The 15755-nt window shown below is 36.4% G+C and overlaps 1 protein-coding gene across 8 annotated transcripts in view; it reads right to left on the reverse strand.

Moving 5' to 3' along the window:
- Positions 1–15755, reverse strand: part of SGCZ (sarcoglycan zeta) — a 1018982-nt gene that overhangs the window by 181876 nt on the left and 821351 nt on the right. For 6 of the 8 annotated variants that reach the window (XR_014831744.1, XR_014831743.1, XM_085002709.1 and 3 more), the window contains 1 exon segment: positions 2279–2380. The exons of the other annotated variants lie outside the window; for them this stretch is intronic. Coding sequence is in view for 4 of the 6 variants with exons in the window: in XM_085002709.1 (XP_084858835.1) it covers positions 2279–2380 (102 nt within the window). In the remaining 2 variants the exon portion in view is untranslated. 8 annotated transcript variants of the gene reach the window in all.

Below are 15755 nucleotides of genomic sequence, written 5' to 3' on the forward strand. Positions count from 1 at the left end.
CCCGGCCAGGGATCGAATCCAAGCCGCAACTATAACCTGCACCACAGCTGTGGCAGTGCTGGATTCCTGACACACTGTGGCACAGTGGGACTCCATGAAATTTTTTGCGTCCTTTCTTACCCTGAGAATTAAATATTTAGATAAGTTTCTACCAAACGCACCTTATTGATGAGAAATCTAAGGCTCAGGAAAATTGTGGCTTGCTTTTTAAAACAGCAAATAGGCTTTATAACAGAGAAAAAACAACGGTGTGCCTTCTTGGACAAGAGAATCCTAATGTGAGGACTGTTTATAAAAGATACATATTTTTCTCTATTTTAAATATTTATTTGTGTGCTGTCTGGGTAGAGACATTTTCAAGGAATAAATGAGTCTCCTTTTTCTCTTCTGAAACCAGACTTCCTGTCTGACTGCTGATAGGACGTGCTCCCACCTGCCTGGCTGTGCCCCCCTTCACAGTTACTGAAGGGCAAACAATGAGAGGAAAAGAAGCGACTGGAGTGGGGATGTGAAAGGGAACATATAGATTTCAACGAATATAGTGGGTTTTAGAAATGCTTGTGAACTTTCCCAGGGACAAAAGTTAGAAAACCCATCTGACACCACCTCACACTTTATGCTGTAAAATCAGTGAATTCTTTCCTACTCGGTCCATAGATGAAGTGAATGTACATGTTAGTTTCTCGGGAGGCTCCTCTTTTACACCTGTTGCTCTGCTTTCAAACATGTTCCCCCCGGGAAGGTAAATACCATGACCCTCCTCCTGGCAGAGCGCTTCAGAATGCTTCTCTAAACTCTATTTCCAGCTGCTCTAAAATGCTTTAAAATGGTTTTGAAGAGAAATCTTTTTTGTTGTCCCAGGACTTATCAATAGGACTCATTTTCAAAGAGGTTCCTGTCTATGACGACTCTCTTCTTCTTCCTATGTTAAGTCCTGTATTGCCTTTCTTGTTTAAATTTTCATTTCATCAAATATAAAACTGTTTAGTAGTGCCAAAGATAAGAAGGAATCAGGAAAAGACTGATGACTTCCGATCAGAGGGAAGATGCTAATACATATAAGGATGCTATTTTTTTTTAGTTTTCCTGACAAAAATCAAATAAAAATTCCAAGCAAATTTTTAAAAGTTGATGAGTTTTGATAGTTAATCATGTGTAAGGTTAGGTGTTCATCCATATGCCTGTTGTGTTATTTTTCTCTCACTAGACTCCAGAAAGGAATCTTAGTAAAAGTGTTACAGTACCCAGAGTAGTAGTCAATATAGTATATTAGGAAGCTCAGCAGATTCACACATAACAAAATAAAATTTAAACCTAATATAATTATCCTAATTAGAATTTTTATGAAAAATAATCCTTTGTTCTGTGTTCATGTTGATATTTAAGGAAAATATAGCAAATTATAAAAATTTGGCTTATCACATAACTCATTTGCTAATATATTATACTGGTAATATTAAAACAATAGTTTAGTCTAAAATATACTTTAATATTTATGAAATAAGGTTAATAATCTTTCCATATTTTATATAACAAGTTTTCTAGTTTTTCCACTTTACTAAATTTATTTTCACACATACAAACATATCTCAGGGGAGAGCCTATTAGATTTGAAAGAGTCTAATAGGATTTTGATGTACCAAAGAATATTTACTACCTTCTGAGAAATAACCCACTTAAGCCAAAATGAACAATGTCTAAGCTATACTCTTTTGATTTTTAGCATGCTGCTCAGTGAAAAAACAAATATAGCACACACACACACACATGCATACACACATTTGAAGGAAGTAATATTCTTACTGGTTTTAAATAATGCACATCCATAAATAAATTTAATTTCTGTGCTGTCTTTTGGCAATCTCTTTAGGAAATGCATGTCCAGTAAAGCTGAAAAGATGTATAATATTTTGGATTAAAATCATTTATTCAAATCGAAGTTCTTATAAAAACTACTCAAACTGTATCAAATGCCCCTTTTGGAATTAATATAACTGTGGGTTTTTAGCGTCCACTGAAAACAGAGGGGCATATTTTACAGACTAACAAAAGCAACACTGAAGTTTAATTCAAAATGGCTCTCTGATTTGTCATTTTGAAACTAACCTTCTCCAATGATTTTCCAATTATTACATTATTTTGATTTCTTCAAATAAGTCTTTAGCTTAACGTAACTAAATGCATACTGAAGAGATAAGGGGGTTCTGTCCTTCTGCTCCAAGCTAAAACATAACCTCTAAATTATCTTTTACAGTAAGCCAAAGCCAATATCACATACCTTTCGGGAATGAATTTCTTTCACATACAATGGAAGTAGAAACTCAGATATACCTTCAAGTCGGATTCCCTTCTTGGTGACTCTCAGATTTCCCATACCATCCTACAAGCAATGAAATATAGTTCACTTTTAGGTTAATTAGAGAATGAATAACTGGCCAGAATTTTCTTAGGCCTAAATTGAGAAAACAGTAAGCTCAAATTAGTGATGATTTAAGGAAAATGAGGGGTTGAATCTACTTAACAAACGGTTGCAGCAGTTTGCATGCACATTAGTGGGCTCTGCTTAAAATGAACAGAAAAAGAGGATTATAAAGGACCTGGTATCTTCTTCTAGTTCTAACAGAAACTAGGATTCATCTGTGAATAAATCTTGTACTTTCTTCATGCATTAATTATTTTAATTTTATTAGGTAAAATGATACTTGCCACCTGACTACTGAAAATAACTTTGTAGAGAGATCTAATAATATTTAAAAATGAGAGTTGTACACACATTTCTACCATGATCAAATAGTCATGTTTTGGAGTTCCCACTGCAGCACAGGGGGTTAAGAATCTGACTGCAGCAGTTCTGGTAGCTGTGGAGGTGTGAGTTTGATCCCTGGCCCTGTGCAGTGGGTTAAAGGATTCAGTGTTGATGTAGCTGTGGCATTGGTCACAGCTGTGGCTTGGATTCCATCTCTGGATCAGGAACTTCCATATGTCATGGGTATGGCCATAAAAAAAAAATATTCACATTTGTACAAGCAATTACTGATTGACTAAGCATAAGTAAGCATGGTGTTCCAGTATTCTAACCAAGTGTAAAGCACATATCCTCTTCTTTAGAGAATGATACTCTATGAGGAGGATAAAACAGCAAACAAATAATATTTATGAGATGAAAAATACAAATAGTAAGAACAGAGCACTAATGGGAATTAAAGAAAGGAGATTTCAAATCTGATAAGACAGTAAACCATTTCTCATGGAAGATATTGTCTATGACAAAGGCAGGTTTGATTCCCAGGCTGGTGCAGTGGATTGAGTGAGAGTAGTGGGTTAAGGATCTTGGGTTTGATCCCTGGCCCAGGAACTTCCATACGCCATGGGTGTGGCCAAAAAAAGATTAATCTGGTAGAAGTAGTATGTGAAGCTAAGGGACAGAGGGTCAGTAATAATGCATAACTTAGATGTGAAGAGAGAGGGGGGAGAGCAATGTACCAGACCTAGTAGCTAATTTTATCTAGAGATATTGGACAGAGGGCCATTCATATTTAGCCCAAGGTTTCACAACTATGACTCTATAAGGATAGGTAGTTATTTTTACAACTGGAATAGTGAAATTTGTTGGCTCAATAGCATAAATAAATTCAGCTTTGGATTTTCTACCTTTGCAGTATCACTGGAAAAATTCAGAATTTTAGCCATCAACTAACACATCTGTGGAAAGTGGGCTGGGGAATGACAGTTGCTTAAGTCTTGCTTGAATCCATCATGGTGGTGAGCAAGTCCCATGTGGAAAAAAAAAATGTATATAAAACCAAAGAGAAGCTCTGAGATAATGACTAGGTCTGAGGGTTAGAAAGACATATTTTCTACATTCTGGGAGGCTGTGATCAGTAGAAGAGGAAACTCAAGAGATGATGATGGCTCCATCTTCTCCCCTCTGTTCTGAACTCAAAAGAAAGCCAGTAGAACAATGAATAGAATTTGGGGTGAGAATTGAAGGAATTTTTAAGACAAAGGAACTAAAAAGAGAGAGTAAGATTTTGAGGTGGTATAATCTCAGTCTTCTTATGGAAGGAAAGTGTAATTGATTCTGGTTGAGTTAAACTTGAGATGAGATGGAGAAATTCACTTTTTGAGGCTTGAACTTAAAGCTGACACCAGAAATGCCTAACAGGAAACTGACCAAAATTTTTTTTTTAAATATTAAACTTTTAAGCTTTGCTGAAGACAAGGGATGGGAAAAGAAGCCAACTTTTGTTTCTCTGAGACAGAGCTCATTTATACCAGTTTTATAATACCTTCTTTCAAAATTGAAAAATGCCTCTGATATAGACATTAGTTACAGGGTCACTTATTCACTGACCTTAATTATTTTTGCAACATTATGCAACAGAAAGAGGCAGAATGAATGATGAGAGAGATTCAAAACTGAGGATTTACTAGATGGGAATGGCAAAAAGCCAGAGGGATGTGGCATTCTAAAGTAACAAAAAATGATGTCCCTCAAATGGCTGACTACTCCTTTTCTTGTTGAGTAGAGACACCTAAAGCCAGAACAGCAATACTGAATTGCAAAAATAGCACAAGGTAAAGAGTAGCAGCAGATAATAAATTAATGATTAAGTTTAACAGGAGTCAAGAAATATGAGAGATGTTAAGAAAATTTATCATCAGAAAATGGCAACTCAAATATTGAGATCTTGAAGTGAGAAAGTGTGCAGACGTAATGTAGCCTAAAGAGCACCTGAGCAGTGGTGGCAGAAGCAGAGCGGAAACAGAGCTCTCTATATTTCAGAGAGCCAAGAATATTAGTGCATATAAAGTGATGTGTAGCTTTAAAAATGTTAGTTTGCATCACAGGGATTTTATTGACTAAAAATCACACAGTGACCGACCATGCGTATTTTCAAATGCCTGCCTGAAAGGGTGTGTTCTGAGGAGTTCTCAATGGAGTTGTTTTGAAAATGTCTAATGCAACTCTCAGATGATTTCAGGGAAATAGAAAAAAAATTCTATCATGAAAGTAATTCCAAGTTCAATATTAATCTTAAAAAATGTTTTTATAAGATGGTTAAAGAAGAAAAGACCTGGACTTTTGAAGTTAAATGTGACATCAGATATGCTACATGTCTATTTAATTTTGAAAACATTTTAATCTTAAGCTCAGTTTTCTTCTTATATTTTCTATATAACATACAATTTGAGAATATGTTGATAGTTGCATTCCATTTAAAATAGATGAAATGGAATTCCCGTGTGTCAATGCAGAACAGGTAATGATAGAGTTGTGTTGTGAATCTAAACTTGCTCCACCGTGTCTATTAGCCCCTCTTTTTTTGCGTCAAAAAATGCATTTTCAAGTTTCTATATTATCTACATGCACAAAATATATAAAGCTTTGTCATAGATATTCAGTATATTATCAACCTGATGCTTATGTTCATGTACAAAGTCCACTAATAAATTATGAGATGATGAAATTAATCTGGGTTCCCTTCTGCAGGAGCATTGGAAAGTGAATTTATTCCTATTGTCACTATAACTTCCTGATTCTCTATATTCTTGGTCCCTTCATCATCCAAAAGGGAGAAAATAATTTCTGGATTTGCTGCTAAGGACATTGCCAAAACACCAGATATAATAGAATTGAATGCATCTATGGCCTAGGTCCCAACCTTGGCCTCACCACCTTCATCCTGTGTAAGTTTGAACAACTTAACTAATCTTTTGCACCTTAATTTTGTCATTAGTAAAAGGAATAATAACCAAATTTATGGTATGCATTTATTACAAGGATAGTATGAAGATATAAAGACCTTAAAATCATACCTAATTTATGTAGAAATACTCAATAGTTTTAACGATCATGAACATTTTATTAAAATAATTTAAATTTTTTGTCATTAGGCAAAGTAGTTACAGTATTATTGACTCTATATTCTATGTCACATCCTAGTAACATTTGCTTTACAGCTAAAAGTTTGTTGTAGCACTGTTTACAATAATAGTCAAGCTATGGAAGCACCTAAATGCCCAACGATAGATGAATAGATAAAGAAAATGTGGCACAGATACACAATGGGATATTACTCAGCCATTTACATTTTTTTAACTCAAGTATTTAATTTCTTGAAGGGATCTTCATTCGCATCTCGACTTATTACTTTTAACCCTCATTCGCATCTCAGCCCAAAGAAATCCATAGTTATTATCTTAGTCTGAAATGTTTCTCTTTACTCTTCATGGGTCTGTTGTAAAATAAATCACACTCTGCTTCTTCTTTTCTGGTTTTCAGGGTACCACCTGCAGCATATGGAAGTTCCAAGGCTAGGGGTCAAATTGGAACTGCAGCTGCTAGCCTACACCACAGCCACAGCAATCCCGGATCCAAGCCTTGTCTGCAACCTACACCATAGCTCATAGCAATGCTAGATCCTTAACCCACTGATGGAGGCCAGGGATCAAACCTGCCTTCTCATGGATTCTAGTTCGTAACCCGTTGAGCTGCAGTGGCAATTCCAGCTTCTAATTTTAGCTAACTATGTACACATTTTTATCTTATAATAATCACATAATCTTGTTTATGTATTTATCTATTTATTAACTTACTTAGTCTCTCTTCTAGCATAGTCGATCCAATAGTGGTTTTTATAAAGCATGTGGTCATTAAATGTCTAATAATTTAATTGATCAGCAGATTTTAGATCTTTGACAAAAAAGCGAAAAACAAAAAAAAAATAAATTGAAGTCCATGATTGCCAAGGGGGAGGGGGATTTGCTGCTAAGGAGGGAAGAAGTGGGAGGGACTGGGAGCTTGGGGTAAATAGATGCAGAATGTTGCCTCTGGGATGAATTAGCAATGGAATCCTGCTGTGTAGCACTGGGAACTCTGTGTAGTCACTTACGATGGAACATGTAATGTCAGCAAAAGTAATGCATACATATAAGTGTAAATGGGTCACCATGTTGTACAGTAGAAAAAAATATACACATAAATAAAAGAAAAAAGTCATATACTTGAAAAAATCTTGTTTTTTGTTTTTTATTTTTTCGTCTTTTTAGGGCCGCACCAGTGGCACATGGAAGTTCCCAGGCTAGGAGTCGAATAGGAGCTGCAGCCACTGGCTTATGCCACCGTCGCAGCAATGCAGGATCTGAGCCACGTCTGTGAACTACACCATAGCTCACGGCAATGCCAGATCCTTAACCCACTGAACAAGGCCAGGGATTGAACTCACATTCTCATGGATACTGGTCAGGTTTACTTAAGATAATGGAGAGATAGATGATAACTTCAATACAATTAAAACATTTTGAATACATAAGCATTTTATGCTCAACATTCTTGAAAAAGTGTTTTCTTACAGGACAACTTTTGAAATCGCTTTCAGGTAAATAAAATATTGTTGTGGTTCAAGCTAATAATCTAATTTTAATCATATGGTACAACCTCAAATGTGCATGAAAACAGCATCATTGTTCCATTTAACATGAAGCTCTGGTTCCACCCTGAGGATGTGTCAAATACAGAGACTTGTTAATGAAGAGTACTGTAGGGAAAAACCAGCATGTTATAAACAAATCATATTTATTTTTTTGTTTGTTTGTTTTGGTCTTTTCTAGGGCCATCCGTGGCATATAGAGGTTCCCACGCTAGGGGTCTAATCAGAGCTGTAGCCACCAGCCTACGCCAGAGCCACAGCAATGCCAGATCCGAGCCGCATCTGTGGCCTACACCACAGGTCACGGCAACACTGGATCCTTAACCCACTGAGCAAGGCCAGGGATCGAACCCGCAACCTCATGGATCAGATTGGGTTCATTAACCACTGCGCCACGACGGGACTCCAGTATTTCTTGATGGTAAATGGCAACAGCTGTAAAGAACCTCAAGCATTTGACCTAAGAAAAATAATAAATAAATAATTAATAATTACACTATATATCTTAAAGATTGTCATCTGCAAATGGGTGACTGAAAAGCATCTATACTTTAACCTGTGTCAACAAGAGTAGAAAGCCTAAAGCTTCACTTTTAGTGTGTCTGTCTTTGCCAAACATGCTTAAGAGAATATCGGAATTATATTAAGCCCAGTGGAGGGAAAAAAAAAGAGTTCAGTTTTCACATAATTTAGGAAACAATTGCATAGTATATTCCCACTCGAGATTTATAATCCATATTAGCATACTCAACACTCTGAGAAATCTGGAGAGAAATACTTTACTTTGTTTAGTACTGATTTCCCCAAACATTCATCCAAAGGGTTCCCCACTCCCTCACCCATGTTTTGGAATAGATGGAATAGTGTCCCTTTGAAGACACTGAGGAAATACTGGTCTAATTACTCACATTTTATTAACTCTGAAGTAAGACCTACTGAAAAGAGGTGCATTGTTTAGGTGACAAAAGAATTAAAAGTTGCCATTTCTCCACAAATATTTATTAAGAGCCTATGGATAGTGTCACTAAATTCTATTTATAATTTGGCTTTCCAATTATATTTTAATACTGGAGAGGCAATGCTGAATACTGCTAGAAATCTGGGATGCTTCTGAGATTTATCTTCTCATCAATAAGCAGTGAGAAACAGAGGCAATGCTGAGCATACCTCTGGTTTTTACATATATATATATATCAGTTCCTATAAGGATAATTTACTTACTAAAAGGAGAATCACTTCTTGCCTTGAACAAAATCACATTTCTGGACCTATAGACTAAGGATAAGACCTTAGAGTGTGGTAACTCTACATAGGTAGTCTTCATAGTAAGGCCCTTCCAAACTCCCAAGACAACATCTTTAATTATGTATTTTCTTGTTGGCCCCAGGGTATGTGGAGTTCCTGGACCAGGGATTAAATCTGAGCCACAGATGCGATCTATACGATCTATACCGCAGCTGCAGCAATACTAGACCTGTGCCCAGCAGGGGACTGAACCTGTGGAGACCTACCAATTCCATGACACCACAGCGGGTACTCCCAAGACCTTTTTAACTTCTACTCTAACTATGGAATTCATCCTAATAGCTGAGTTCATAGAGCAATTTAGCAAATATGGAGCCAACAGTACATCATCACAACAAACCTGTAAAACAAACACATTACTCTTCTCATTTTAACACACACACACACACACACACACACACACACACACACACACACACACACACACACACGGATAAAGTTATGTAACTTGTATGCAACTAGCAACTTAGCCAAAAGTGGAGTCCTTTTACTCTTAGACAACCTAGCAACAAATGGGATAGTGATGAACAAGTCATGATTCCTTGCCAAATTTTTGTCATGAGCCAATTTTTAACCAGAATCTATTGACCTCTTTTGCTGAATTTTGACAATAAATACACAAGCACAGATGCCTTAGCTTGAGATTCCTCAGAAATGTGGATGTTGGTTATGCCACCAGGTTAGTCACTAGGTCCTGCAAAAGTCAGGTCTTACTTTAATGAAGGTCTTGCCCAATGACCTACTGGGACTATGGCAGAAGACCTTTAACTTTCAGTCTTGTTAGGAAATATCTTACTGCAAAGAGCCTTTTTTTCCAAAATCATACCCCTCTACTGGCTCCTGGGATGACCTACATGACTGACGGATCAATGTGAGGCTATAAAGGGACAATTCTAAGGGATATTATTCTAGCTCCAAAACTTCCTGTGGGGTTAGTCAAGGCTGCCATTCCTCTGCATCACATTTTGACTTCTCTCTTTTCTCTGCTCAACCCTGCTCTCTTGATATAATGTTATTATCTAGATTATTGGGAAATACTTTAATCAAAATGCAACCAACCCCATGATATTTTTTAAACTAAAATTAAATTAAAAATTAAATTAAAACTTAAGGCCAAGGTAAGGCTGATGCTATAACAGAAATGGAACTATAATCTATATTACAGAAATCAGTACATTATTATTTTTTCCAAGTGACAAGAAAATTAGAATAAGATGATATTCATATTGACAATTTAAACATATGATTTTTTTTTTCAGAGAGTATTTTATTAAGGTACCATCATCGCCAGGAAAGCTCTTTCATCTTTAATGCTTGCACTACAATTTTTCCTCTGTGGTAATTCATTTATCAAAACTTACTTAAAATAATTGTTTGCAAATAATAGTAATTTTACAACTCTAGTCCAGACTTTGTTTGTTTTGCCATACACATGGCATGTGGAAGTTACTGGGCTGGGGGTCAAACCTGTGCCAGAGCAGTGGCTCAAGCTGCTGCACTGACAATGCTGGCTCCTTAACACATTGTGCCACAGGAGAACTCCAGATCCAGACTTTAAAGCAGATCTAGGTTAGTTTCCACCTATCTGGATGCTGGAGAAGGGACATTTCTACATGAATGTAAAATCAAAATTTTGAAAATGGCCACTTATAATTGCAGTTTTTCAAATTTTTAAAAATGTACATTTGGAAACTTTTAAGAGATAGAATATTATGCTTAGTTGGATACTGGTTTAGGAGTTATTGCAGATGATGATTTCACTATCCATCTAGCTTTAGGACAGATTCAGAATCATGGTCAACGTTTTCTTTTTCTTCCACCCAATGATTCAGTTGCCATGTCCTTTGAATATGTGGAATAAAGGCTTGTGTAAGTTTCTTTGTGTGCCTGACAGGCACACACTCTCTGTGAGTGTGTGTTGGTACTTGGATACAATCTAAGCATCTACTTTGCAAAAAGTGGATTAGCAAAATATACGGTGTGTACATCACAGAATATCATGCAGCCATGTGCAGCAAATGAGTAAATGCACACTGGCAACAGTAGTTAGAACATTTAAAAAGTAAGAAGTAGAATATATTTATATAAATTAAAAATGTTTGCATAACAGATGAAATCTATTTGTCAGAACACAGAGATTCACCAAAAATACTACAGTGATTGACTACAAAGAGAGGGCAATAACAGGAGTGAAAATGTATATATAAATAAAAAGAATGAAAGAATAGATAAATGGATAAACAATAAACAGCAAACAATGAGAGAATTTCTATGGCCCAATGATGTAATAATGACAATGTTTCATAAATAGACATATAATTATCTCAATCTTCTGCATCTGAACTTAAAATCTGCTGTAGAATGGCCAATTTCCTCTCTCCCTTTTTGTCTATCATTGCTATTGTTTTAATTTGTTTTATTGTTCACTTTCTGCCTATATCAGTTTCTTAAATGTTCTCATTATCATTAATGTATCCAATTAAAACCATTTTTAAAATTGTTGATGTCCTAATCTTTCTATAAAGCAAATTTTGTTTTATCAGTGTCCAAAAATAAACAACCTGAAAATATCTTTCATATTCCAAACCATACTCTGGTAAATTATGACCTAATAACAACAACAGTTTATTGTTTTCACAAACATTTCCATAATGTTACCTATTCCTTTTCCCATTTCCTTAACAACTATTTTTCTTTCATTCAAGTATTTACTACAATGCCTTAAAACTCATTGTTCACTTCAAGTATACCATTCAGTGGCATTAAGCACATTCACATGGTTGTGTAACCATCACCACTGCACATCACCAGAAATTTTTATCATCCCCAGCTGAAACTCTAAACTCGTTAAATAATAATACCTTCCCAATACCCCTCCCCATCCCATGGTAGCCACTATTCTACTTTCTCTTTAAATTTGACAGCTCTAAGTGTTCCATGTAAGTAAAATCATGCAATATCTGTCCTCCCATGTCTGACTTATTTCACTTAACAAATTATCTTCAAAATTCATCCTTGTAGTGTGTGTCAGAATTTCTCCCTTTATTTTCAACAATGTTCTTGTAAACATATGCCACATCTTCTTCATCCACTTATCCACTGATGGAAACTTAGGTTGTGTGCACATTTTGGCCATTAAGAATACAAACATACATGTCCAAATATCCCTTAGAGACACCATTTTCAGTTCTTTTGGATATATACTCAGAAGTGGAGTTACTGGATCCACTAATAATTATTTTATTTTTAGAATTTGATATTTAATTTTCTGAGTAGCCCCATACTGTTTTTCACAATGTATACCATCTGACATCCCCATCAGCAGTGCACAAGTTTCCAATTTCTCTACATCTTCACCAGCACTTGCTATTTTGTTTGATTTTGCCTTGTATTTTAATGTAATAGCAATCCTAATCAGTGTGAAGAGGGGTAACATATATCAAGGCAGTTAGAATTGCGGGGCCAAGATGCTGGAAGGAGTGATAACACATGAGTAATCTCTTGTTCACTTACTTTCAAAGCTTTTGTCAAATTAAGCAGCTCAAAATAAGACACTAAGGTTAAAAAGCTAGAAGAGAATGGGTAAGTTGTAGAGAGGACAACAATGATTTCTGTAATCTATGGTCCTGGGAGAACAGAAGTTAAATTCCAGGCTTGTCAAAGCAGCTAGGCCTAGAGGGACCAACATACCAAAGAACAGGTAGTGAAGAAAAGTGAAACTTGGACCCTGCGCAGAACTTCTTTCAAATCATTTGATGTCTATTAGACTGCTCAGAGTGAGGCTAAAAGGCTGAACTAAAACCATCTGAGAATTTCATGGAAATGTTCAGCAGTTGTATAACACTGGAGAACAATTATTTAAAAACGGGGGCCCTGGTAAACATTGCAAAGTTATTTTGGGAATCACAGAGAGTTTTACCCTATAGAGGTCAGAAACCATAGTTAGAGGAGAGTTAGAACATATAAATCTCATTATCAGACCATATCCCACCCTGATTTTATTGAGTAAAGGGCTTATAATAAATCCCTGCTAGGCAAAGACAACACCATCAACAGCTTCTATAACTTCTCAGATCCCAATCTAGAACTGACCCCAAATTACCAAAACTATCCCCCCAAAGCTAATTGATAGTCCAAAGTTTAATATCACCAGGTTCAGTAGAAAGAAAATATTGCCACCTCAGGAACCTGAATTCTATATCAAACTCCACTCCTGTCTAGTGTGTGGCTTTATCAAATTGTTCTAAATTCCAAGTTTTTTGACTTAATTAGGAAATAGGAGAAGACAGGCTCCCAGGTCCTTTCCTTCTTTCTATGACTCAAGGATCTGTTTTTAGGATTAGGAAGAACTGTACTGTTATTCTTTAAATTATAATTTTATTCCCTTCTTTATCTTTTACTAATAAAATTATAATTTTATTCCCTTCTTTATCTCTTACTAACTAACCATCACCTTGGCACCTAACAATGGCTTTGTTTGACTTGTATTTGTCTTCTTCTTCTTCTTTTTTATGTTTTTGTCTTTTTAGGGCCACAACTATGGCACATGGAGGTTCCCAGGCTAGGGGTCGAATTGGAGCTATAGCTGCAGGCCTATACCACAGCCACAGCAACGAGGGATCTGAGCCGCGTCTGCAACTCACGCCACAGCTCATGGCAATTCGGGATCCTTAACCTGCTCAGTGAGGCCAGGGATTGAACCCACATCCTCATGGATACTAGCTGGGTTTGTTAACCACTGAGCCACGATGGGAACTCCCTATTTGTCTTCATTTGACTTTTACTTAATTTCACCTGAATTAGCTGGCCAGGTTTCTTGTTTTATTAATGAAAACATTTCAAAAATATGCTTGTCCATTTAAAATAAATATATGTATGATTATGTGTTCCAGGTATATTTTTCTCAAGTATATTAAGACATCTAGGAAATATGCTTTATCCTAAATATTGTTGAATAATGATATACAAATTCCACTATAGGAATAAGTGAACCTGAAAACATTATATGCTGTATGATTTAACTATGTAATATTATATAAAAGGCAAAACCATGTAGACAGTACAAAATCAGAGGTTTCCAGGTATTCAGGGAAGGGAGGAAGGAATGAATAGATAGAGCAAGAGATATTTCTATTCTGTATGATACTGTAAATGGTGTGTACATATTATAAATTTGTCAATTCTCATAGACTGCACAACAGAAAGAGTGAACCTTATTGTAAACTACGAACTTTAGCTATTAATAATAACCATGTTGTAACAATGTTGCCTCATCAATTGTTACAAATACATTCCGACTCATGTAAGATCTTAATAACTAGGAGAAACTGGGGTGGGCAGGGGGTAATACATGGAAACTGTACTTTAAAAGAAATAATTTATAAACTGAGTTTCATTAAAATTAAATTTTTATGCTCTATGAAAGTCATTGTCAAGAGAACAAAGAGGCGTTCCCATCGTGGCTCAGTGGTTAGTGAACCTGAACAGCATCCATGAGGATGCGGGCTTGATCCCTGGCCTCGCTCAGTGAGTTAAAGATCCGGCATTGCAAATATGGCTTGGATCTCTCATTGCTGGGGCTGTGGAGTAGGCTGGTGTCTACAGCTCCAATTGGACTCCGAGCCTGAGAACCTCCATATGCTGCGAGTGTGGCCCTAAAAGTCAGAGACGAAAAAAAAAAAAAAAAAAAAAGAGAGAGAGAGAAAACAAAGAAACGGAAAATTTTTGCAAAAGAAAATATTTTCAAAATATCTGATAATGCACTATTATCCAAAATACCTAAAGAACTCTTACACTCAACAATAAATAAAAATTTAAAATGGGCTAAATGCCTTAATAGACACTTCACTAAAGAAGATATGGAGGAGTTCCTGTTATGGTGCAGCAGAAACAAATCTGACTAATATCCATGAGGATGTGGGTACGAGTCTTGGCCTCACTCAGTGGGTTAAGGATCCACCGTTGCCATGAGCTGTGGTGTAGGTTGCAGACCTCGGATCTCGCACTGCTGTGGCTATGGCAGGCTGGCGGCTGCGGCTCTGATTTATTTGACTCCTTGCCTGGGAACTTCCATATGCCACAGGTGCAGCACTAAACAGAAAAATAAAAGATATACAGATAGCAAATAAGCATATGAAAAGACATTCCACATCATCTGTCATCAGGGAAATGCAAATCAAGCCAACACTGAAATACCACTACATATGTATAGAACAGCATATTCCAGAAGCCCCAGAAGCCTGACAACACCAAATGCTGGTGAAGATGTAGAGTAATGGGAACTCTCATTTATTGCTGGTGGGAATTTAAGATACTACAGCCACTGTGGAAGATGGTTGAGCAGTGTCTTACAAAACTAAACCTGTTTTTTATAAGATCCAGAAATCATATTGCTCGGTATTTACCCGAAGGAGATTAAAGTGTATTTCTACTGCAAAACCTGCACACTGATGTTTACAGCAACTTTATCCATAATTGTCAAAACTTGGAAGCAACCAGGATGTCTTTCAGTAGGAAAACATGGAAAAAATCTGTAGGACATCAAATGACCTATTATTCAGCAATAAAAAGAAATGAGCTATCACGTCATCAAAAGGTATGGGAGAAATCTTAAATGCATATTATTAAGTGTAATAAGCCAATCTGAAAAGGCTAAATACTGTATAATTCTGATTATGAGACATTAACTAGACAGGCAAAAAACTACACAGGCAGTTAATGCTTGCCAAGGGTTGGGCCGTGGGAAAAAAATGAATCGGCAAAACAAAGAGGAATTTTAGGGGTGTGAAACTGCTTTGTATGATACTGTAATGATTGATATATGTCATCAAACACGTTTTCCAAATCTATAGAATGTACATTAAAAGTGAACTCTAGGAGTTTCTGCTGTGGCACAGTGGAAAAGAATCTGATTTGTATCCATGAGGATGCAGGTTCGATCCCTGGCCTCTCTCAGTGGGTCAAGGATCTGGTGTTGCTGTGACTGTAGTGTAGGCCAGCAGCTGCAGCTCAGATTCA

The sequence above is a fragment of the Sus scrofa genome, chromosome 17 (genome assembly GCF_054392235.1).
Source record: "Sus scrofa isolate SSC_HxYL_T2T_F1_AM1 chromosome 17, Sscrofa_HxYL_maternal_Yorkshire_Landrace_v2.0, whole genome shotgun sequence".
Taxonomy (NCBI): Eukaryota; Metazoa; Chordata; class Mammalia; order Artiodactyla; family Suidae; genus Sus; species Sus scrofa.